Below are 26,616 nucleotides of genomic sequence, written 5' to 3' on the forward strand. Positions count from 1 at the left end.
GTGACTGAACTGGGCCCATGACGTCATCATGATATCTCCAGCAGGTCACTACCGGTTCGGGTGAACCGGTCCGAGCTGGGAGAAACTCACCCTTGATCTGAGGCCTGAAACCAAACTGAAATTATCATAGGCTTTCTCTGAGTGTATATGTAGCTGGCTGGCCATTATTCTTTCTATTACTTTGCTCAAGAAAGTAATATTTATAATTGGATACTAGTTGCTCACATCCTGAATGTCCAGGAAACCCCAAGGAGAGGACAAACTGCAGCCTCTTTCACAGCACTGGGCATATAATGAACATAATTCCATTAAATAATAAGGCATTTTATTTATTTGTATCTTATCTTTATTATTTTTACAAATAACTCAAGGCAATAAACATCAAACATTCTTTCCTCCTCCTGTTCTCCCCACAACAACAACCCTTTGAGATGAATTGGACTAAGAGAAAATTAGGTCACTCAGCTTTTATGGCTTCCATACTCCTTGTTATAACTTAAAAGTCTATCCTTGTCACATAATATAATACCATAATACCATTGTTTAATAAGTTAATAAAGCTTTTCTTTAAACTGTTTAATATTTCATAACCACTATATTTTATCCTTGACTATTTTTTTTACATTTATTTCCATTTTAGATGCTGGCATCACCATCAACATCAGGTCAGCTGTCTCAGTTTGGGGCAAGTTTATATGGGCAACAAAGTAAGAAATCTATTTTTATAATAGGCCAATGATAGCATGTATTTGTAAGTTACCTTAAATTAGGTTAATTTAATGTAGACATTTTCTATTGATATAATTTTTAAAGCTGTTCAAAGTATTTTAAAAGGTAGAGCCTTTGGAGGTCTTACACAGCTGCTTTAAAGCTGTCTTCAGTTATCTGTACATATGTATCATAGTCAGCTGCTTTGCTTTGTCAGCAGAAGTATTCTATCTGTACAAGGCAGACAACTGGGAACAAGTTTCAGAGCAGATGCAAAAGTATTCTGAAAACTGCTCCTACTTTTGTGATTGAAGACAGGTGCTTTGCTTATGTTAGCGTGCAAACACCTATTTTAATTGCTTTGTATATCCTTAATAATTTCAGCATAATTACATCTTAAAATATGATGCAAACTTTTTTCCTGTAATATGCTTGAAAGCAGTTGTTTCAGTTGAGGGCATTAAAAATGAACAATTCATAAATACCTTTTTTAATTTTAGCACTTCTACAGAACATTCAGTTGTTCATATTAAGTTCCTATCACTTAAATTACTCAAGAATAAATACTACTACTACTAGACTATGTTTTACACTTTTTCTAACTTGCTATTTCAGTTTATGCCAAGTCAGTATTTCACAAAAGCTTTAGATACATTCTATCTGGCTGTAGGAGGTTTGGTTTTTTTTATAAATAGCAAACTTTTATTAGTTACAAAGGAAATATTCATGAATCATATTTTAGGAAGAACAATATCCTCTTGGATTTTTAATAAAAAACATCAGTACCCAGAGTATTATTTTGCTGGCCCCTTCATTATAATAGAATGGGTCAGAAATGTTTCCAGACATGGGTAAATTGTAAACTGCTCCTAAATTACTTCTGCTTCTGTTTAGGAATTTCTGTGTACATTATTAAGTCTGTAACTTTCCTACATGGCTTTCTAATTGAACTATGAAACTAGGTTTTCTTCATTAGAGTTGAAGTGACATAATCAAATGATTCTATTTGAATTATTATATTGCAGTTCTTGACTAGGGTGCTTTACCATTCCAAATTGCCAATTAAGTGGCTTCTCTGAATGCTTTGTTTCTCTTGTTCATGTTCACATGTAGGAGAACATAGTAGTATATTGTAGAAGTTTGTTTTTTTCTCTCAGACCTGTGAACTGCATGCAAGATTAGCAGAGCATAGAAGGTCTGATCAGAACATTAAGGGGAAATTATGATTTTGATATATAACAGCTGTTGTAAGCTGTTGGGGAGCTTCTCTCATATACAGATGAACGAATTTGTCTCATTAGACAACATTGTTGGCAGTGCTCCCTTCTCATTTAGGGAGATGGTAATATGCATGATTTTTTTATTATACCAAATAACACACACACACACACACACACACACACATGTATAGGCGTGTATATGTATATGTAAAATTTCAAGACAACTAATGATAGCTTTAGTCCTTTCCACATCAGCATGGATAGACATTTCATCTTATCCTTAATATTTCTTATTTCTGTCTTGCACTCAGGTGTATAAATGGGTATAAATAGACATCTTTAATATATAGAAAACTGAAAGAAAGAATATGTTTTAAAATATTTTAAGAAAGCAATTTATTTTTATAACTTGATTAATATGAATAGTTGGATTTGTAACCCAAATTCAAATGTAGTTTTGGATCACAAATGTATATTGCCTTGTCGTATTTTTCTGTCTCCAAAAAGCAGAGTATATGATACCTAAGCTGCTAAATCTCAGAACCCTCCATCTCCATTTGGCCTTTGTAAAGTAAGGTTTTGTAGCATAACTTGCATCAAAACTAAATGTTTATATTTGTGACCAAAACAAAGCACTGTCCATCCTACTCAGATTACTCAGGTGATATAGAGGAAGAGGAATTTCATTTCTGTTTCTCTTCCTTTCTCTTTGTTTCTTCCCATCTTATAACTCTCATTGCTTTTCCCCCCTCCAGAAGCTAAATAAATTAATGTTTTAAACTATATGAAGCAGGTTATTGACAAAGACATTTAAGGAATTCCTCTAGATAGAAACTGTTTAGCTTGGATTTGTTCATTAAAAAAAACATTTTTGGTTTTCAAGTGTTTCTTGGGGGAAACTAAACTACATATTTAATCCATAATTATTCTACTCAAAAATCTTTCCATTAACCTTTTTAATAAAAAATAAAGTTTGAAACTTAAAAACAGTGAATTTAAAATCTTGTTTTCATAAAATGGTGGTCCGCTTGTCTAAATTTTCCTTTGATATTTATTAAGATATTTTTGATTGTTAAAAAGCAAACAAATAAGATTTTCCTTAATTTTCACCATTATCCTTCTTTTGATTTTTTTTTTCAATAGGTGCACTAGGCCTTCCAATGAGGGGGATGAGCAACAATACCCCTCAGTTAAATCGCAGCTTATCACAAGGCACTCAGTTACCAAGCCACGTAACACCAACAACAGGGGTACCAACAATGTCACTTCACACGCCTCCATCTCCGAGCAGGTATTTATTGATAATAAATATTTCTCCAGGACATTTTCTATTGTACCATTTTTTTCCCTTAGAAGTAGTTTGCATTCTAGATATTGGTTCTGAAATAATAAACCAAGTGTTTGTTTCCTGAATTGTTGCTTCTGCTTTGTGAACAAGGCAAAAACATCTAATGTAGTATTGCTTCTACCACAGAAAATAATTTATACATTCTGTTGAGATAGATAGATGGATGCTTTTAGGAAAATATTGCAGCATTGATAAAATAATTGCTTGGAGAGTAAGCAGCTATATACATTTAATGAGTGAAATACATTTAAGTAAACTAAATAAAATACATTTTATATAACAAATGAAAGTGTTATTGCTGGCATTACTTGATGATATTAGAGAATTGTAATTTTGTGCATTAGCTTAGGGGTTCTGGGATTTCCTTGAACTTCAGCATCTTTGGCCATTTGCTGTCAGAAGTTTAGGGACCTGCAGTGAACTTACTAACAGTTCTACTTATTAAGTAATAAAATATCACTGTGATTTTTTGACAGCATCCTGGGGCACCATGATGCCCAATCTGGGAATAATACTAAATCCATACAGATTTTTTGAAGTCTGTGTAGAGCTTTCATGGAAGATAATCTTGAGCACTAATATTGTTTTTTAAATATCTGAGCCTAATTGAATTTAGGAGCTCAGTGTGAATCTGAAATTTCAAAAACACTACCAATCGCTTGATACAAATGAAAAAGATGGACAACTGGTGGCCTTCATTATAAAATGAGTCATTTCATGTATAAAATGTCCACTTAGAAACTATTGGCTTGGACAAAGAAATAATGATATGCTGACATATTCATTATTGTTGTATCATATTTTTCAGGGGTATATTGCCTATGAATCCTAGGAATATGATGAACCACTCCCAGGTTGGTCAGGGCATTGGAATTCCCAGCAGGACAAACAGCATGAGCAGTTCAGGTTTAGGCAGTCCTAATCGAAGTTCACCCAGCATAATTTGTATGCCAAAGCAACAACCCTCTCGACAACCTTTTACTGTGAACAGGTATGATAAATTCAGGATGAATTATCCTATTTTATATGAAGGGCATTTAGTTACACAAAGAGTTTCCGTTTTCATTCCATTCCTATGCACACTACTTTTCTGTTAAAGAAGCGGAGCATATTTCAAAATCTACAGCAGGAAAGTAAATTGTGTTTTTATGTTTTTTTCATCACACGAATGATTTAATATTCCTATTTCTGAGAAAACTTCTCATGTCTTACAAACTAATCTTCTTTCCAAAATTATTTGCTATGTCATATGTGACTTCTGAAGCCTCTTTTGGATTAGATTCTTTATTTCATTACATTTTTCCAATCCGAGCTTAAAAGATTGGGAGGGGGGATATTAAATAGGAATTCATGGTCTAATTTTTCTTCTTTTAGATTCCTTAAGTAAAAGGCAGGTTCTCCACTTGCACTGCTACGGAGAGTCCAATAATGGGTTATTCTTCAGCCTTGCTGGAAGGGACTGAGTTAAAAATTAGCATAAATAACCGGTCCACCCCCTTTGTTACCCTTCCTGTATCAGTCTAAAAAACTCAGTCATAGTGAAGGGACATATGAGTAGTTTCTCCTATGACTTTTGTAGTCTAGACTGTTCAGATATTTAATTTAAAATGTTTAAAAGATAAATAAATTATTAATACATATTTATTGCACCTGTACCTAACAAAATTCTCTTTTCTTTCTTTCAGATCCTCGAGGATTCTTGGTTTAGGCGGGATTGGGCCCCTGCTCTGCGGAGTAAGCCTGCATCGTTTCTACCCAGGTCGGAGCCTCTTCCCTGCGTGGGTACCGCTCCTACGACCCGGAGTCGCCATGAAGGGGGTCCCCGGCCTGCGCGGCCATACCCCAGCAAAAGCGACTTTTGAAGCCCAGCAGCTGGAAACGGCAGAGATGCAGCCGAAATTCAAATCTCCCGCCGAATCAAGGGCGCCGAAAGCGAAGGAGATCGCGGAACGGAATCAGCGCCACAAACGGCATTTTCGGCGGGCGCGAAAATGGCGAGCTACATAGGAGGCCGCCATATTGGGTGTTCCCCATAGCCCACGACTTCCGCCCGCCATTTTAAAGTCGGCTATGACGCCGCAATCTTCCCCTGAGCGGGAAAACGCCCGGATATCCTGCCATAGTGCAGGAAAGGGCGGAACGAGCCTGGAGGCAGCCATTATTGCCGACTCATTGTGCCGAACACGCAGAAATATTCAATCGTGTGCTGCCGAGCCCCTGACAGGCCTAAATTCCCAGGATGTCGGATCTCCCTCAACAGGGAATAGCGGATCCTCCTGCCACCAAAACCAAGGAGAAATCCCACTCCTCAAAGGCAAAATCGAAGAGTTCACAGTCCTCTTCTGCATTGAAGGAAGCAGAGAGACGTATAAAAGCCCTCGAGGAGCAATTAGAGGCACAAAAGCAGACTCCTGGTCCTCAGCCAAACCAAGGTCAGATTATGGGGTCTATGGCCAGCGCTACCCCCACGAGACTCCCAGAGGGTACCGGGTTGGCCACAGATAATGATTGGTCACCAGACAGAGTGGGGGGAACTTCCCATTTACCGGACCTACCAGGCCCTGATATGCACAGGCCTCCCTCCTCCTCGTGGCACACGGCTACACAACCACTGCCAACAGCCACATTCACCCCTACTGCAGCGGGACTCCGTTCCTCCCCAGAGACTTGGCAACGTTTACCTCCTGCTTTGCAGGATATGATTGCCTCCGCTTATTCTTATGGCATCGTGGCGGGGGTTCAACAGTGCTCATCAAACACACCACCACCCCCATCACCACGCCCGCCTCCTCCACAAAGGAATATATGGGCAGCTCCAGCCCCCTCTTCCCCTGCACTTGACTCCTTTCAGGATGACCTAAGGGGCCAGGGCTCAGATCCAGATGATGGCCTATCTGATGATGAAGGAGCACCACCAGAACTTCCTACATATGCTGGCCTTTTCAGACCCTCAATATTTCGGGTCTTACTTAACAAAGCGAAATTGGCGGTGACACTGGGTACAGAAAAACCCACAGAAGCAGCAACTGCTCCTCAACCTGCCAACAGGGTGCTCACAGAAATCCAAAAGGAGGTGGATCTTATTCCTGCTCCAAAGCTGTTTCTGGACAATATTAAGCGACCGTGGCAGTACCCGGCTGGAGCTCTGGGTCCAACTGCCTCGGAGCGTAAGTTCTATGCCTTTGAACCAGAACTAGAGAATCTCCTGGAATTTCCGGCTATAGATGCTCCAATTGCAGCCCTGGTGTCCAATGCGCTCGTCCCATCAGAGCTAGCAGATGGGCTAAAACCAGAGGAACGCAGAGCAGAGAGCATAAACAAGAAAGCTCACCAGATGACGGCCTGGGCCCTTAAAGCAGCCTCAGCGGCATCATTTTTTAATAGGGCTTCAGTCCTGTGGCTTCAAGAAATGATCGCGAAATTGGGACCAGAGGATGGCCGCCTACGGCAGGATTTAAACAAACTGCTGGCGGCGGCGGAGTTCTCGGCGGATGCCACTCTTTCCGCATCACGTTTTTCCTCACGTGCCCTAGCAGCAAATCAATCATCTCGCCGATTGCTTTGGCTCCGCTCTTGGCAAGCAGACGCCAAGTCCAAATGGTGCCTGGCATCAGCCCCCTTTGACGGGGCAAAGCTGTTTGGAGAATCTCTGGACAATGTCCTCATAGAGGATAAGGATAAGAAGAAGGTTTTACCACGAACCTACAGACGATAGGACAGGCGTACCACTCCTTACTACAAGCGTCAACCCTTTCGGGCCGAGACTTCCTCCACCAACCCCCAAGGTGGAAGGTCGTACGCCCAGGGGTCCTATGCGCAGTCCTCCTTCAGAACAGGCAGGAGTAATTTTGGAGATAGGAATAAACAATTACAACAATCAAGGAAAGCCTTCAGAGGCTCCAACAGGGGTGGTTTCCGAAGAAACAAATGACTCCCCACCTTTTCCAATAGGAGGACGATTACAACACTTCACCGCCTCCTGGGAGTCTATCTCCTCAGACACTTGGGTTCTCAGTACAATAGCTCAGGGCCTTACCATAGAGTTCATACAACAACCTCCGAACAGGTTTCTACAGTGCCCAGTCATTTTCAACAGTCACAAACGCAACCTCCTCCTCCAAGAAATTCACCATCTCTTGGAAATCGGCGCTATCGAGAGGGTCCCTGCACATCAAGAGGGACAGGGGTACTACTCCATTGTTTTCAAAGTACCCAAAGCCTCGGGAGACTGTCGCCTCATCCTCAACCTCAAGCAACTCAACATATATATAAAATACCGCAGGTTCAAGATGCACTCCTTGAGGTCAATTCTAACGGCAATACGTCAGAGAGACTGGCTGACGTCAATAGACCTCAAGGAGGCATACCTGCATGTTCCAGTGCATCCCAAACACAGGAAATACCTGCGTTTTTGTTTCGAGAGCCAACATCTACAATACAAGGCCATGCCCTTCGGGCTATCGTCCGCCCCTCGGACCTTCACAAAACTCATGGATGTTCTCACAGCACATCTACGTACACGCCCTTTACGCCTGATGGCGTATTTGGACGATGTCCTCATACTCTCCAACAGCCCCTCTCGGGCCCAACAGGACTTGTCAGAAGCCATGCAGACATTGGAGTCCCTCGGCTTCTCAATCAACTACCAAAAGAGTCATCTGACTCTGACCAGATCCCTATCCCATCTGGGCACCATCATAGACACCTTGTCCGGCAAGGTTTTTCTTTCACCAGATCGCCAGATCAAAATCAAGACGGCAATATCGGAGTTACAACGTTCCCGTACAGTACCGCTGGCCTTTCTGTCCCAGGTACTGGGCATGCTCATATCTTGCATAGACATTGTACCATGGGCCAGGCTCCATGCCAGACCCCTACAGTGGCTCCTCATTCCCTTCCAAAGGAATCGAACCAGCCACTCTTCAAGACACATCCCAATCTCACCGGACGTCCGCCGCTCCCTTCACTGGTGGAAGTCGCCAGCCCTACTTCAGGGGTCCTCCTTCTTACCCCACCAGGAGGTAATTATAACAACAGACGCGAGCCTCTGGGGTTGGGGCGCCCACTCCAACGTGGGAGTAGCCCAAGGACAATGGAGTTCCCAGGAACTCACGTGCCCCAACATCAACTATCTGGAGCTCAGGGCGGTACACCTGGCGCTCAGACACTTCGCAAGACAACTAGAGAATCAGCATGTGCTAATCCGGACAGACAATGTGGCAACAAGAGCCCACATCAACCACCAGGGGGGCACAAGGTCAGGCCGCCTCATGTCAGAGTCTCAGACACTTTTCAAGTGGGCAGAGCAACGTTTAACATCCTTGAGAGCGGAGCATATAGCAGGCATCTCCAATACCCAAGCGGACTGGCTCAGCCGGGCAACCATCGACCCGACGGAATGGAGCCTGGGGACACACCTATTCAGGGAGATCACCCACAGATTTGGGAGACCGGAGGTAGATCTTTTCGCTACCCATCAGAACAATCAGTTACCCAGATTCTTCTCCCGCTTCCCAACCCCAGGAGCGGAACGAATCAACGCCCTGACTTCCCCATGGCCGGAGGGACTTCTTTATGCCTTCCCTCCGGTGTGCTTGATCCCACGAGTGATAAACAAACTGCTTCAAGAACAAGCCGAAATACTCCTGGTAGCCCTACATTGGCCCAGACGACCGTGGTTTGCGGACTTGATAGACCTCTCCATCTCTCCCCCTTGGCGAATACCACATCGCAAAGTAGTCTTGAAACAGGGAGCAGTGTACCACCCAGATCCACAATGGTGGAATCTTGCCGTGTGGCACTTGAGGGGGAGAGATTAAGGAAAGAACGGATTCCTGAAAAGGTAATCAATACCATCCAAGCCTCTCGCCGGCCTTCCACGACCAGGATATACCAGGCGACCTGGAGAGCTTACTGTGCCTTCTGCAGAACCCGCGATCAGGATCCACAGTCTCCCTCAGTAATCCAGATTCTGGAATTCCTACAGGCGGGCTTGGATAAGGGACTGACACCCAACACGCTCCGCAGACAGGTGGCAGCAATTGCCACGATACTTAAAATGGACTTTTCCCGCCCAATTTCTCAACATCCATGGATTCGAGATTTCATCAAGGGAGCAGCAAACATCAGTCCTCCACCAATACATCGATTCCCAACATGGGACTTACCGCTAGTACTACACGCCCTAACTGAACCGCCGTTTGAACCTCTGCGAGACATACCACTTCGTCTGCTATCACTCAAGACCGCCTTTCTGACAGCAATCACATCGGCTAGGCGAGTCTCCGAACTGGCTGCCCTTTCAGTCAGACCTGACTTATGTATTTTCCACACAAACAAGGTGGTCTTACGGTTAGACCCCACCTTCCTCCCTAAAATAAACACAGTGTTCCATAGATCTCAGGACATTATCTTGCCTGATTTCTGCACTCAGGGAGTCCATCCACGAGAATTGAGATGGCACAAACTTGATGTTCGACGAGCCATCAAGATTTACATAAGACGAACAAGCACCTTTCGGAAAACGGAATCCCTCTTTGTATCCTACTTTCCAGCCACCATGGGAACGAGGGTATCCTCAAAGACTATCAGTTGTTGGATCCGTTCCTGCATTTGCACAGCATATAAAGCAGGCCCCACACCTTTACCAAAGGGCATCACAGCGCACTCAACGAGGAGTGCAGCCACTTCAGCGGCTTGGGCGACCCAGGCACCGATCGATGACATCTGCCGTGCAGCAACCTGGGCCGCCCCCAATACATTTATAAAACATTACCGTTTGGACTCTTACGCTTCCACGGAAGCAGCCTTTGGACGCAGAGTACTGCAAAAAGTATGCCAAGCCTCTGCGCCCCTGGTCCAGCCTTCTCCCTCCCTATCTAGTTAACCTTGGGTATATCCCATTATTGGACTCTCCGTAGCAGTGCAAGTGGAGAAGAACCGTTGCACTTACCTGAACGGTCTTCTCACTGCACTGCAAGGAGAGTCCAAACCCACCCGGCTATTCGGCCCAGGGTCACAGTTCTCTAGTTACGTGTTGGTCTTTTATATATTCTGTTGGTCAATAAAAGTTACTGGTTTACGGTCACTATGACTTCGTTTTTATTATAAGACTGACACAAGAAGGGTAACAAAGGGGGTGGACCGGTTATTTATGCTAATTTTTAACTCAGTCCCTTCCAGCAAGGCTGAAGAATAACCCATTATTGGACTCTCCTTGCAGTGCAGCGAGAAGACCGTTCAGGTAAGTGCAACGGTTCTTTTCCCCATCATTATGTTAACTCAGTGTATCAGTCTTGGTTACTTGTTGACTGACAATAGCAACAATTAACACTTATTTAGGAAAATATATATATACAGTAGTACCTCTATTTAAGAACTTACCATACACCCGGCGTGAGGCTGCCTCCCATACACTACACCAGAAAAGAAACCCAGGCGGGCGAGAGGGGGGAACCTCCTGCTCCTTTGACCGAAAGGTGGCTGCTGCTGCTGCTACCTGCTTCCTCTTTCTTGCCATGCTGAAGGGCTCCCCTCTCCTCTGGCTCGCTTGCTTTGTAGCTGGCGCCTTTCCTTCACTGTAGGGACTCCTCGATTTTGCTGAAGCTGAGTTGATCCGGCCAGGGCGAAACGCCGCCTTTTGCCTTTCCATGCCCAGACGCTTCGGGAGGCAAACTCGCATGGGATGTATGGGAGGCAGCGCGAGGGAGTCACCACAGCGAAGTGGTTTATTCCCTCTCCAAGCGCCCAGAGAAAGGAAAATGCTTCGTTTGCTCTGGACTCCCAAAGCCTCCTTAAGCACCACCGAAAGGCTCCTCTGGCAGCCCAGAAAAGCCCTAGATGGCCAGGATTAAAGGGAATGGCAGGAAACTGGCCGGGGCTTCGTGCCGCTCTCAAATTTCCTGGGAAATTTTTCTGGGCTCGGGTTCTTAAGTAGAAAATGGTTCTTAAGAAGAGGCAAAAAATCTTGAACACCTGATTCCTATCTAGAAAGTTTCTTAAGTAGAGGTGTTCTTAGCTAGAGGTACCACTGTATATCAAATACAATGTTTCTAAGAAACAGGTAAATGGTGTTAGAGTTACTCATGTTCCTAATATTCTTCCCTGTCTCTGACTTACCAATTAGAGATCCATTTTCAGTCAGATTAAATTAATATTTGTGTTGCATCTGATCTATTATGGACAGCATATTAATAAGCATATCTTATATTCATGGTTAAGTCCTTTCTCAAGTATAGGTGGTACAGACAAACACAATGGTATATTCCTCTTGATATTTTAATATAAAAAAGAAACGGCTAAATGGAAAAAAACCAGCTAGTTAGGGCTGAAAAAAAAGCTTCGGGAAAAAAAGCTACATTCAGAGTATAAGACGCACCTGAGTTTTCAGCCTCTTTTAGGGAGGAAAAAGGTGCATCTTACACTCCGAAAAATATGGTATATTTATTTAGAGGATATATGTAAACTTTCTTTTTTCTGTTTTTGTTTATGTTAGCATGTCTGGATTTGGAATGAATAGGAATCAGGCATTTGGAATGAATAACTCTTTATCAAGTAATATTTTTAATGGAACAGGTAAGCCTATTTTAAATCCTCATTCTTTAGAGTTTCATTTGGAAGCTTATTTTGTGTGTATTTTATGTTATTTTCCCAGTATTTGTATAGATATTCATGGTCTTCAGTAAACTTCATTTTCATAAGTGAAAGAGGTGATTCTGCCAGTTTTTCCATAGCCCTTTATATCTTTTGCCCTCCAGTTTTAATTATGAACCAAATCCACTAATTCATATGTTGTTATAGTGTATCTGCAGAACTGAACAAAGCAGAATGTAACAGTTCTGGAATTATAACATTTTGTATTTACTTATTTATTAGATACATATATACTGCCCAACTCACTTGATCATGTTATTGGGCAGAATACAATAAAAAAAACCCAAAGGCAAATTTAAATTACAATTAAATCTACAATATAGGCAAAAAAGGTATGCTTATTCCCAGGCAGTAGATATTCTCACACTACTCGGGAACAGAAAAGCCTAGGGTAAATATATTGTCGTGGATCACAAGTATTTGTTTGTTTTCATAGATTTGGAAAGGATAACTGGAAAGGATAACTGAGGTCATTTATTTCTATGCCCTGCTCAGTACAGGATCTGTTAAAGCCTTTTGGACAGATGCTTATCCTACCTCCAGCGAGGAGGACATGCCACTTCTTGGGGCAGCTATTCCACTGGTTCACAGTTCCTACTGCCAGGAAATTTCTCGTAGTATTTAACGTGACTCTCCTTTCCTGTACTTTCAATTCATTGATTCAGATCTTGTCTGAATATGAGATAATAGATTTTCTCTTTAGGAACACGAAGACTGCTATTATGCACTTCAGTCTTCTCTTCTGTGGGCTAAACATGCACAGTTTTTTAATTGTTACTCATAGGGCTTGGTGCTTTCATTATCTTAGTGTCCTCTGATGCACTCCCATGTATCAGTCTTTTTTTTAAAAAACTGTGATGCCCCAAACTGTGCAAAATACAGTAGTGTGGAAAATTATTTTCCCTGATCTGAGCTATATGCTCTTGTTAATATGTTCCAAAATAGCATTTACCTTTTCAGCAACACTTCATCACACAGCTTGCTTATATAATATATCTATTAGATCTTTTTCACATGAACTTTCCCATCTTACACTTTTTGCCTTTCTCAGATGCAAGTTTTTACATTTCTTCCTGTTAAAATTTCATCCTGTTTATTTCTGATTCAGTGTTCAAACCTATTTAGATCTCTCTTTTTCTTCCGAAGTATTAATTATTCCTCCTAGTTTTATTATATTGGAAATTTTGATCATCATTCCCTCAATTTCATCTAGGTTATTATTTAAAATGCTGAAATGAACATTGTCTAGCACAGAGTGCATTTGATACTATACTCCAATCTAATATAGATGGCCAATGAAGGCCTAATTGTCCTTCTGAAAATAGATACATAAAATATGAGCCTCTGCCTTCTGTCCATCATCCATCACCAATTTATCTCTTTCTGCTCACAGCAGACTCATTTTACCTTTTTGTTTCTGATGTACACCTCACCCTCTCCAAAAAGCCTTTTTGTTGTTTGAAGTATTTCTTTGCAAGCCTCAGCTCATTTTGCACTTTAGCCTTTCTGAAACATACCCTACAGTTTCTGATGACTGCCTTGTATCTTTCCTTACTGCCATTCCTACCACTTTGTATCCATATTCCTTTTTCTTTTTAACATTTAGATAGTATAAATGTATCCACATGTTCCCTTAAGATGTCTCCAGTTTTTCCTTCTGGTACGAATTGTTTATAATTGTTCCTTCGGTACCATGTTTAGTAGGATTTCCCATTCTTTCCAGACACTTTTCTCCTCAGGATTTCAAGCCTGATCCCTCCTACCTTCCGTCTGAATTCAAGAAATCCAGTATACAAGTCTGACTCTTCTCTATTCCTCCTCCCCCTGATATCATGAACTCAAGGATAACATGGCCATTTTCTCTCAAGGTTCCTGTCACCTTCACTTCTTCAATTCCTCCCTGTTGGTAAGGATTATGTCTGGGATATCATACCCATTTGTTCTTTCTACCATCTTCTGACAAGTGAAGTTGGCAGCAAGATAGGACAGGGATTTCTTGGACCTTTGACTCTTGGCATAGATAGATTTCCAGCAGATATAAACATATTTGAGCTCTCCTGTTTTTAGTATCATGTGCATGATGCATAAGGCTAATACTTATCTTTTAAGCTTGTTTTCTTCTAGAGGGCTAAATCACTACTTGCTCTTTCCTTCCCTCTTCTCTACCCCTTGTCTTCTTTCTCCCAAGCTATGGGTATTGTAACTTGGAAGAAATGGAATATAATTATCATTAAGTTTCTACAGAATTGTCTATTTATGATATGTATGCATGATTCTCCAAATACATTATTGGACATTTATAAACTTGAAAACAACTTATTTTCTTTTAGATGGAAGTGAAAATGTTACAGGACTGGATCTTTCAGATTTTCCAGCATTAGCGGACAGAAATAGAAGGGAAGGAAGTGGAAATCCAACTCCATTAATAAACCCTCTAGCTGGAAGGGCACCCTATGGTGAGTGTGAATCTAGTGTTTTTGCAGCATTGATCATATGATATCATAGGCATTAATATCAGCTTTTGCTAAACTTCAATTTTGGCCTCATATTATTATTTAATCTGTCTTTTGCCTGAGAAATGAAGGCTCCTAAAAGAAAATTGTTTGTAGGCTGTTTAGTTGCTACCCCTAAATCTGTTTGCTGTTAGTAAAATGCATGGAATTGAGTGGAATTTGAACAGACAAATATAAAATGGTGTAGATTTAATTTTAGTATCTACTCCTTTTATCTTTTCTCACAATTTTATATAACCCAATTATTTATTGGGTTCATATAGTTTCCCATCTCATATGTATGACTTGGGTTAGCACCCAACTTTAAAAAAGATAAATATATATATATTTCTAAAATGTATCAAAAATAAAACATACAGTTGTCTGAGAATCATAAAAATCCTTCAACACAAGTACATTGGCTCTCTCATATATGGTACCTAAGGGCCTTACAAAATGCCAGCAGGGTGGAGGCCAACATTGTTTCCTAAGGAAAGATGTTCCAGAGGTCACATGCCATGGCATAAAAGGGTCATCTTCAAGATCTTGCTGTCTGATACTCCTTGGGCGATGATGCTTACAGGGGTTTATCCTCTGTCCTGGTGCTCCTTGACCTCTCAGCGGTTTTCGATACCATCGACCATGGTATCCTTCTGCGCCGGCTGGAGGGGTTGGGAGTGGGAGGCACTGCTCTTCAGTGGTTCTCCTCCTACCTCTGGGGTCGGTCGCAGTCGGTGTTAGTGGGGGAGGTCAGAGGTCGACCCCGAGGTCTCTCCCTTGTGGGGTGCCTCAGGGGTCGGTCCTCTCCCCCCCTGCTATTTAATATCTACATGAAACCACTGGGTGAGATCATCCAAGGGCATGGGGTGAGGTATCATCAGTACGCTGATGATACCCAGCTTTACATCTCTACCCCATGTCCAGTCAATGAAGCAGTGGAAGTGATGTGCCGGTGTCTGGAGGCTGTTGGGGCCTGGATGGGTGTCAACAGACTCAAACTCAACCCTGATAAGACAGAGTCGCTTGGGTTTTGCCTCCCAAGGACAATTCCATCTGTCCATCCATCACCCTGGGGGGGGGGATTATTGACCCCCTCGGAGACGGTCTACAACTTGGGCGTCCTCCTCGATCCACAGCTCACATTAGAGAAATATCTTTCAGCTGTGGCAAGGGGGGGCGTTTGCCCAGGTTCGCCTGGTGCACCAGTTGCGGCCCTATTTGGACCGGGAGTCACTGCTCACAGTCACTCATGCCCTCATCACCTCGAGGCTCGACTACTGTAACACTCTCTACATGGGGCTACCTTTGAAGAGTGTTCGGAAACTTCAGATCGTGCAGAATGCAGCTGCGAGAGCAATCATGGGCTTTCCAAAATATGCCCATGTTACTCCAACACTCCGCAGTCTGCTCACAATTTTCTGATCACAATTCAAAGTGCTGGTCATCACCTATAAAGCCCTTCATGGCACCAGACTAGGGTATCTACGAGACCACCTGCCGCACGAATCCCAGCGACCGGTTAGGTCCCACAGAGTTGGTCTCCTCCGGGTCCCGTCAACTAAACAATGTTGTTTGGCGGGACCCAGAAGAAGAGCCTTCTCTGTGGTGGCTCCAACCCTCTGGAATCAGCTCCCTCCAGAGATTAGAACTGCCCCCACCCTCCTTGCCTTTCCTAAACTCCTTAAAACCCACCTCTCTCGTCAGGCATGGGGGAACTGAAACATCTCCCCTCCTATGTAGTTTTTTATGTATGATATGACTGTATGTATGTTTTTTATATATTGGGGTTTCTTGCTTTTTAGCCTTTTTAAATGTATAATTGTTATTTTAGACTCTAACTATTAGATTTGTTATTATATATTGTTTTTATCATTGCTGTAAGCCGCCCCGAGTCTACGGAGAGGGGCGGCATACAAATCTAATAAATAATAATAGTAGTAATAGTAATAATAATAATAATAATAATAATAATAATAATTAATAATAATAATATTTCTTCTGCCAGAATATAGGACACATAGTGAGAAGAGGTGGTTCTGTAGGTAACAACCTCCAAACCATATTAAAGTTAATCACCAGCACCTTAAAAGATGACACCGGCACCTAGAAAACAAATTTGGTGTAGTAATTAAGCCACAAGACTAGGAACCAGAAACTATGTTCTGTTCCCACCTTAGTCCCAAAGCCAGCTGAGCGACTTTGAGGCAGTCACACACTCTCAGCCCAAGAAAAGAAGCAATGGCAAAACAAAAGATTTCTTTGCAAAAAAGAAAGGTAGGGACTCAGAGAGGCAATAGGAGGCAAATCTAGATGTCCTAGTTATTATTGTATAGCTATATTAACTAGTGGTGATAAATGTAGGAACCCAGAATAGATTTGAGAACTCATTGTAATGAATGTGAAATAGTCAAAGGCAAATATAAATAGTATTTCTTGTTCTCCACAAGGAAGAATAACAGAAGGCAAAGATTTAGAATCCAGACAAACTAATTTCAAAATAAGAAAGGATTCCTTCACACAATCTGAACTTACAAAGGTTTAGCATGAGGGGACTGGGCCAATATAGCTATTTTGTCCAGCTCTTCCTTGTGTATCCCATTTGCATGCATAATGGGATACATTTGATCTTAGAATATAATTAGTTTTAGTATACAGTGATCCCTCGATCTTCGCGAAACGCTATATCGCGATTTTTCCCACCCGATGACGTCACTCTCTTCCTTCCTTTATCATCTTTCTTTCTCTCTCTCTTTCTCTATCTTGCTTCTTCCTCTCTCACACTCTCTTCCTCCCTCTCTCATCTCTTTCTTTCCTTCTCTCTCTTTCTCTATCTCTCCCCCTCTTGCTGGCGGGCGGCGGGTGGGCGGGCAGGCGGGCGAGCGGGGGCATCAACGAAGATCGGGGTTTCCCCGCCACCCACGCAAAGGGGAAAGCCCGATTCGGCTCCTCGCTGCTGCCGCCGAGCAGATCAGCTGCTGGGCGGTCGCAGCAGCAGCGAGCAGACGAAGATCCGGGTTTCCCCGCCGCCCACGCAAACTCCACCATCTGCGCATGCGCGGCCATGGAAAAAGGGCGCGCATGCGCAGATGGTGTTTTTACTTCTGCAACCCTACATCGCGAAAAATCGATTATCGTGAGGGGTCTTGGAACGGAACCCTCGCGATAATCGAGGGATCACTGTATTTAGTATATTTTCTTTAGTTACTGTAAATTTAGTTACTTTAGGTACTGTAAATTATTAGTACAATTTGGAATATTAGAAATGATTTGAGTAAATTGTACTAATATAACAAAACATAAATAATTAACTGCTAGTTCTTTTTAATGTAAATTTACACATTTACATTAATTGTCTATTTTTCTTTAAAAATCTTGTTAGCTTCATAACTAAAATTATAATGATTTTTATTGTTTTTAAAAAATAAAAAATTGAATAGAGTCATTATATTCCATCTAAATTCACTATTGTTTCTGCAAATAGGTTTGAAATAGATATTTTCTATATTTGTTAATGTAAAATCACATGGTAGTGAAAATTGTAACTATTGTATAGTTATATTTACTCAATTTATGTCTCTTTAATTTTCAAATGTTTTGAGATGTACTTTCAACATAAAATTAAAATCCATAATAATAAAATAGTACAAATAAATTGAAATAAAATGAAAATGAAAACGATTACAATTTAAATAATTCAATCTGGTGTATTTATCTCCCAATGTAGTTGGGATGGTAACAAAACCAGCAAATGAGCAAACCCAGGACTTTTCAATACACAATGAAGATTTTCCAGCATTACCAGGCTCCAACTACAAAGATCCAACATCAAGTAATGATGACAGTAAATCTGTAAGTTTGCCATTAAAAAAAAACCAATTCACACATGCACATGCATATATGTATGTATTATGTATATATGTATGTATCTTTAAGAAGGCAGTTAAATCATGGGTAAAAATCTTAGCCATAAAAACTGGCTGGATGATTGTGGGCCACTGACTGTCTCAGCCCAGCCCACCACAGAGGATTGTTGTGGAGAAAATGGGAGGAGGAAGGTGTGTTGGAGTTGTTTGTCACCTTGAATTATTTGTAAAAATAACAATGATAAATAAAACAAAACAAAATGAATTGAATGAATGAATTGAAAAAATGAAATGAATGAATGAATGAATGAATGAATGAAGCAAACTAGTCCTTCTTGCCCAATCACATCAAATAACAGAAGTAATTAGCCAAGTTTGGGACAATATTCTTCAAATGCAGGGTTGTATTTGTTAATGGAAATTTGCCGAATTTCCATTTGCTTTACTTCTGGTTAAAGGGAAGCAGTCAAAGAAATGATTTAGGATAGCAATTTTCATAGTGAGGACTGGGGACCTCTGTTGATCCCCAAGATCATTTCAGGGGTTGGGCAAAGTCAAATAAATAAATTTATATTAATATTCTCAATTTAAATTCTCATACAATACAAATAAACCATGTAAACCTAAGGTCTTTTGAGTCCTCAATCATACTTAAGAATTTGAAGGGGTTAATAGTGGATGGAAATATCATCCAGTGTGGGTTGCCCTTGTTTGTTAGCCAATGAGGACTGAGCCTGTTTAGTGACATTTTCTTAGTAATCCCAAGCATTACTAGCTATTGTCACCCTTGAATTGTACAATTGATCCATGGATAACCTCACTTCAAAAGTCTATATAAATATAGAAATGAGAGAAATCTCTGGAAGGTGCTATTTTGTAAATATCAGTTAACTGTTAATCAGTTAAATTAGCTAGTCATGGTTTTCCCCCCAAATTTTATATTGATTTTTTTTCTTTATATCTTTTAACAGAATTTGAATACATCAGGCAAAACATCTTCTAGTGCAGATGGTCCAAAATTTCCTGGAGATAAAAGTTCAACAACGCAAAACAATAACCAGCAGAAAAAGGGGATTCAGGTGTTACCTGATGGTATGTTTGCTAAATCTGCTTTTCTTAAAATTAATTTTTCAGATAACAAATCATACAAATCTGATTAATAATAAAATAAATAAATAAACACTGGTTCTCTATTATTAGATAATACTCTGATTTATATTTTTCTAGGTCGGGTTACCAACATTCCACAAGGGATGGTGACAGACCAGTTTGGAATGATTGGTTTGTTAACATTCATCAGGGCAGCAGAGACAGACCCTGGCATGGTACATCTTGCATTAGGAAGTGACTTGACAACTTTAGGTCTCAATCTCAATTCTCCCGAGTAAGTATTTTCAAATTAATATCATTATTTAATGTAAATTACTACCTATAGTCACTTATTTTTGAATAACCACACTTCCAAACTGTTTACCGTATATACTCGAGTATAAGCCGACCCGAGTATAAGCCGAGGCACCAATTTTTGCCACAAAAACTGGGAAAACTTATTGACCCGAGTATAAGCCGAGGTTAGAAAATGCAGTGGCTACTGGTAACTTATAAAAATGGAAACCAATAAAATTACATTAATTGAGACATGTTTTAGAATATTTATTTTAAAGAAAACCAGTAAACTAGCTCTGTAAATTTAAAAGAGGGTAAACAAATTAACAATATTAACAATAAATTAAAAAGTAAAAAAAGTAGCTCAATCAGCAACAAAGCTAAAACCTAAGAGTTAGAATCCTTCAAAACTGGATTCCTTCTCATCATTAATTGGATTTACATTATTGTTCTGTTTTTATATATGCTGTCAGCCACCCTGAGTCCTTGGAGAGGGATGGCATACAAATCCAATTAGATAGATAGATAGATAGATAGATAGATAGATAGATAGATAGATAGATAGATAGATAGATAGATAGATAGATAAATCTGTATCCAAAGAAGAGCTTCAGCATTAGCTGCTGTGAGGTTATCAGCATGACCTCCAACTCTGTTATTGTTGTTTGTTGTTTTTGTTGTTGTTTTTGTTGTTGTTGTTGCTGCTATATTTTGTCCATGTCAGCCACATGGTCTACTAATGAGTCTACAGAGAGGGGCTGCATACAAATCTAATAAATAATAATAATAATAAATAATAATAATGACAAGAAGCTAAGTTCACCAGTTTCTTCCAAAGCCAGGCTGAGCCTCCAAGATTGTAAAAGTTGAAGCCAAGTGATTGTAATTCTCACCGGCCCAGAGTTTACAATGAAGCAACCACATTTAGCTGGAGAAAAATATGCAGACTCATCTATTATGCCTTAATGATCCCTTAAGCCCTTTTGCTCAAACGGGGAACTGGAATAATTGCTAAAGGAGAGAAGAGGAGCCAAACTGCACCTGGTGAACCACAAACACGTGCGGTGCGGTTTTGGCAAGGTGGATTTTTTCCGACAGGCTGGTCTCCTGGATGTACGGCTTCGACGGGCTATTTTAAATGACGAAATGACAGAGAACTTGTCTTTCGAAACACCGTGAAGCAGCTGTGGGAAGGGTGAGTTGCCTCCTTTCCCCGGCACCAGCAAAGTTGCCAGCCAACTGCTCCGACAGCGTGCGAGAGGGGAAAAGCCGGTGAGGTCAGGGGGGGGGGGGGATTCCTGCTTCATGAGTTCCCCCCCCCCCCGACCTCACCAGCTTCGCATCGTCTTTTCCCCTCTCGCACGCCGTCGGAGCAGTTGGCTGGCAACTTTGCTGGACCCGGGGAAGGGAAGGTAGCTGCCCTACCCTTCCCACAGCCGCGTCACTTGGAGCCCCCTTTTACTTCCCTCTTGGAGCTCCTGTCGGCATCTTGCAGCTGCCTTCCCTTCTCCGGGTCCAGCAAAGTTGCCAGCCAACTGCTCCGACGGCGTGCGAGAGAGGAACAGACGATGCGAAGCTGGTGAGGTCGGGGGGGGGGACTCATGAAGCAGGAATCCCCTCCCCCCTGACTTCCCATCGTCTGTTCCTCTCTCGCACGCCGTCGGAGCAGTTGGCTGGCAACTTTGCTGGACCCGGAGAAGGGAAGGCAGCTGCAAGATGCCGACAGGAGCTCCAAGAGGGAACTAAAAGGGGGCTCCAAGTGACGCGGCTGTGGGAAGGGTAGGGCAGCTGCGTGCGAGGAGAAAAAGGCGAGGGGAAGCCGGCGAGGTGGAGGGGGGGAGAGAGAAAGGGCGCATGCAGGCACCCTCTCTCTCTTCTTCCCCGCGACTGCCCCGATGGCGTGCAAGGGGGGAAAGGCGAGGGGAAGCCGGCAAGGAGGGGGGGGAGAGAGAGAAAGGGCGCATGCAGGCACCCTATCTCTCTTCTTCCCCGCGACTGCCCCGATGGCGTGCGAGGGGAAAAAGGCAAGGGGAAGCCGGCAAGGAGGGGGGGAGAGAGAGAAAGGGCGCATGCAGGCACCCTCTCTCTCTTCCCCGCGACTGCCCCGATGGCGTGCGAGGGGAAAAAGGCGAGGGGAAGCCGGCAAGGTGGAGGGGGGGAGAGAGAAAGGGCGCATGCAGGCACCCTCTCTCTCTTCTTCCCCGCGACTGCCCCGATGGCGTGCGAGGGGAAAAAGGCGAGGGGAAGCCGGCAAGGTGGGGGGGGGGACTCGTGAAGCAGGAATCCACCCCCCGACCTCACCATCGCCTTTTCCCCCTCTCGCACGCCATCGGAGCAGTTGGCTGGCGCCTTTGCTGGAGCCAGGGAAGGGAAGGCACCTGCAAGAAGACAGAAGCTCCAGCTCTAAGAGCAAAGGCAAAGGGCTGGCGTCTTTGCTAGAGCTGGGGAGGAGGCAACTGCCCCACTCTTGCCACAGCCGCTTCGGTTGGAGCGCCCTTTGCCGCCGCACTTTGCCCTTTCCCACACCCGCCCAAGCCAGCAATGTCTGACAGACTCCCGCGGTGCACCCTCTTGTGGTGATCCGGCGCCCTCTTGTGGTGACCCGAGTATAAGCCGAGGTCGGGTTTTTCAGCCCATTTTTGGGGCTGAAAAACTCGGCTTATACTCGAGTATATACGGTACTAAGGTAATCTAAAAATGTAATTATTCTAAAATATACGTTCATGCAATTAGCTTCAGGATGTTCATCTGTAATTCAACAGGATTTTATTATTCATAAAAATAATTTAACACATCAGAAAAACCACAAATTTGTGATGTATTTCTGCAGCTTTTGACAAGATATTCTATGCTTATTATTTGTATTACAGAAAAACTTTATAAAACCTTACGTCTTTCATACTTAGTTTTAATATTTTTTAAATTGTTCTACACTTAATTTAATATTACTTATTAGATAATAGTATGAATTATCTAACCATATTGGTTTATTGGGAGGGAGGAGGGGGTAACAGTAATGGTAACAGTAATACTTAAATAAGCTGTTCTGGAATGGAAAAGTAGTCAGTCTTATATCACATTCCTATACAAATAGCAATAGCACTTAGACTTATATACCACTTCACAGTGCTTTACTGTCCTCTCTAAGAGGTTTACAGAGTCAGCATATTGCCCCAAACAATCTGGGTCCTCATTTTAATGATCTTGAAAGTAGGGGCGGGTTCTACTTATCTTCTCTGCCAGAAGGATGGAAGTTTCAGTCAGCTTTCAGCTGGTGAGAATCACACTGCTGAACTGCTGGCAGTCATCAGAATTTGCCTGCAATTCTGCATTCTAACTACTGCGGCACCATGGTTAAATGTTTAGTTTATCGTTATTTTGAGAGAAGAGTGCTTGTATAAACTAATTTATATATAATGGCAACAGTTTATGTTTCACAAGTCAGCTGTATTTTCTGAAGTCTCCAGCTTTATGCAATTGATATTCAATAGTTAACTGACCTATAGTCCAAGTTTTCTGCAGGTTGGAGCACAGAAAAGTTAAAAACAAATAGGCTTTTCATTTCTCAAAGCTCCAGTAAATTGACAAATTAGGGGAAGGTAGGATATTCAACCACAGTAATATTGCTTTGCATCTTTATTACATTTTATGTTATTTTTCAGCCATGTAATTCCTGGTCAAAAAGGTTGCTAAATCCCCAACATGTAAAATCAAAAGGTTTGGTAGGGAATCATCTACCTCAACTTTCTATTCAGTGCATTATTTATTTAGCATAGATGATTTTACAAAGCCGGGAGTCTACTGCATAGAGACAGTAGTTGTTTAGCAGCGATGGGACTTGGAAGCAACTACCAATGTGTTTTCAGGTTGTGATGTATTCACCATTGTTGTGTCCCCATTGCCCAGGAGACACCCAAATGGAGGCTCCTTTCTCCTCCCTGCATGGGTTCCGACAAAATAGTACTTATTCATATATTCACTTTTTACGTGCTTGGACAGGAGCTGGAGCAAGTTGGGGGACCTAATCCTGGCTTGTAATACTCAGGTCTTGAAGTCAGGTTTGCCAGTCATCAAGCCTCCATTCTAATCACAGAGCCAGCGTGTCCACTAGAACATTTTTAAATAATCAATTAGCTTCTGTTTGAAGACCGGTAGTGAAAAAGAAATCACTTCATATATGCAATCTTTTTCACTAGCTGGAAACATATTCATTGAGGAAGTGGTTTGTTATATTGCATCTGAGTTACAGTTTTCACCCTCTGACTGTGGTCATCCTAGCTTTGTATGAGCTACAAACATGCTAAATATCTTCTCATCTCTCTCATCCAAGTTAATTGATAGAAATGTTGAATAGTACAGGACCCAAGCAATAGCCCTGTAGCACTCCGATAAGACTTTCTTCCAACTTGAAATGAAACTATTAATGGGCATTTTTTATGTGTAGTTTCCCAGCCAATTGTGAATCCAGCAAAAATTATTGTGCGCATGTTTTACCACTTTTTATGAATAAAATGAGACTATCAAAATCTTTGCACAGGTATGGTATGCTTGCACTATTTCTTTGATCCAATTAAGTTTATATCAGATTAATAAACATAAAGTTCATTCATGTTTTAATAGTATTCCAACATACAACTTTTGCAAATATTGAAATAATTTAGTCACAATAAAAAACTAATATGATATGATTAACAACACATCAAAAATAATATGACTAAAGAAAAGTGATAGTTTGTTGATAGTTGTATGTCAGGAGTGTCAGATACGTAACGGCAGTGTATCAGAACCTCTCCCCTTCACTAAACTGGGTTTGGGCGTGGCCTATGCATGACGTATCTGGCTAGGAGTTTGAAGCCCTGTTATTTGTTAATAATTGATTACTTCAACAATGGAAAAAAATGTAATGATAAGTAAGGACAAAACAGTAACACGGTGAAACATCAACTTAATACACTAATTTTAGGAAAGAATTGTCTATAACAGGGATGTCAAACCGGTAGCTGCAGACTGGATGTGTCACTCGCAGGCCATGCCATCCCAAGCTCCGTGAATGGGGAAAATGTCACGAAACAATCATGTGACAGCAACATGCTGCCGCAAGTTTGACATCTGTGTTATACCTTTGACACCTGTGGTTGTAACTTCTCAATTCTTTTAAAGATACTACAGTAAAATGATGGAAGAACATTTATTAATTAAAAATAAATTATGAGTTGTATTATTTGTGATTATTGTGATTGCCAAAAGTTAGTATTATGTTGTGTTGACATAATGGCATAATTTCTTCAATGGCAACATTATACCACAATATAGAATTATATTTAATTGCTTCATCTGTCTTACTTTGGATCTAACAAAGTTACTTGATAATGAATAAAGCATTGGTAATATTGATAAGAGAGGATTACAGTATATAGTAATTAGTGGAAATAATTAAATCGTGTTGGCGTATCTTTCTATACTGAGCATTAAGTTCTACTTTAATGATATATAAATATTGTTATAATATCCTATTTTGTTTAAAATTCATCACAGAATTATTCTAGTATTGAATATTATTAAATATTTTCTCACTATTTCTAATAAGTGTTTTGTTTATTATATTATCTAATTCTTGGTATTAATCTAGATCCAGATAATCTATTTAAGATAGATAGTGTGCAAACCAGCCTCTGTTGTATTTGAAATAACAGCATTTTGAGAGGGAATAATCTCTTAACAATTATCTTTTTTTCTCTTGTGTAAACCAGCCTCTGTTTTTGTATTCAAAGTAACAGCATTTTGAAAAGGAATAATCTTTAGCAATTATCTTTTTTTTCTGTACAGAAATCTTTACCCCAAATTTGCATCACCTTGGGCTTCTTCACCCTGTCGACCTCAAGACATAGGTAAGGTTGTTTAATTAATATATCTATTTTTAACTTAATATACTCTTAATATTCTTGAAAATCAGTATCATGGGTTAAGAATTAAATCACATCTCATTCCCTTATCCAGACTTCCATGTTCCTTCTGAATACTTAACAAATATTCACATTAGGGATAAGGTGAGTATACTTTATGGTCCCTTAACAGAATAAAGTATAAATAAAAATTAAAATCTCAGACTGTTACATTTATGACAATCTGATTATATAGTGGTATTAACATCTGATGGCCTGAATAAAGTGTCATTCTTCCGTAAAATTAATTTAATGAGCTGTTTTTTAGATGAATACATGCAAAACGATTCCAATGTTTTAAAAAAATTATATAATTGCTAAATATTACTCCTACTGAAACACATATCCCCATAATGGTATGCATTTATTTTATATTTTAGAAAAGTTTCTTTAAAATATAAAGTATCTTAATAAATAGTTTTTTAACAAAGTTTTATCAAACAAAATAACTTCATTTTCTCTTAGTTTATATTTTGAAATAATGGATAGATATTTTTATTAAAATAAATTCTACTTTTAACAATATAATCAATATATTGTACAGTTTTGCTGTTTCCTTTGAAAAAGTATTACTGTGTTTTTGGAATGTGCATCTATGTTTAAAAAATTGCAATCTGATGGAGTACTCAAAACAATTAAATTTGCAGAAGATTTAGCAATAGCATTAGACGTATACCGCTTCATAGTGCTTTTATAGCCCTCTCTAAGCAGTTTACAGAACCACCATATTGCCCCCAACAAATCTGGGTCCTCATTTTACCCACTTTGGAAGGATGGAAGGATGAGTCAACCTTGAGCCAGTGGTGAGATTTGAACCTGCAATGCTGAACTCTAACCATTGCGCTAGAGTGGCTCTATTTATTTTATCAAAGGCCAGAATTTTTATTACCTACAGGCAGAATACAGAATTTTAAGGGTCTGATAGAAAACTTGGAGAGTGGTTCATAATCCACATTATTTTAGATCCTGTTCAAATATAATACAAGTATGAATGCTGCTAGTCAT

The 26,616-nt window shown here is 40.9% G+C and overlaps 1 protein-coding gene across 14 annotated transcripts in view; it reads left to right on the forward strand.

The window, feature by feature from the left end:
* The window catches only part of CNOT2 (CCR4-NOT transcription complex subunit 2), a 174,067-nt gene that overhangs the window by 131,737 nt on the left and 15,714 nt on the right, over nt 1-26,616 (forward strand). For 7 of the 14 annotated variants that reach the window (XM_070755709.1, XM_070755712.1, XM_070755714.1 and 4 more), the window contains 11 exons: nt 641-707; nt 3,072-3,219; nt 4,085-4,267; nt 11,771-11,850; nt 14,259-14,384; nt 18,145-18,269; nt 19,255-19,375; nt 19,511-19,667; nt 24,114-24,206; nt 25,496-25,557; nt 25,667-25,716. In XM_070755709.1, coding sequence (XP_070611810.1) covers nt 641-707; nt 3,072-3,219; nt 4,085-4,267; nt 11,771-11,850; nt 14,259-14,384; nt 18,145-18,269; nt 19,255-19,375; nt 19,511-19,667; nt 24,114-24,206; nt 25,496-25,557; nt 25,667-25,716 — 1,212 coding nt within the window. The remainder of the gene's footprint in view (nt 1-640; nt 708-3,071; nt 3,220-4,084; nt 4,268-11,770; nt 11,851-14,258; nt 14,385-18,144; nt 18,270-19,254; nt 19,376-19,510; nt 19,668-24,113; nt 24,207-25,495; nt 25,558-25,666; nt 25,717-26,616) is intronic. The other 7 variants (XM_070755716.1, XM_070755717.1, XM_070755718.1 and 4 more) reach the window with 1 other exon arrangement.

This window comes from Erythrolamprus reginae, chromosome 6, assembly GCF_031021105.1.
Source record: "Erythrolamprus reginae isolate rEryReg1 chromosome 6, rEryReg1.hap1, whole genome shotgun sequence".
Classification (NCBI taxonomy): domain Eukaryota; kingdom Metazoa; phylum Chordata; class Lepidosauria; order Squamata; family Dipsadidae; genus Erythrolamprus; species Erythrolamprus reginae.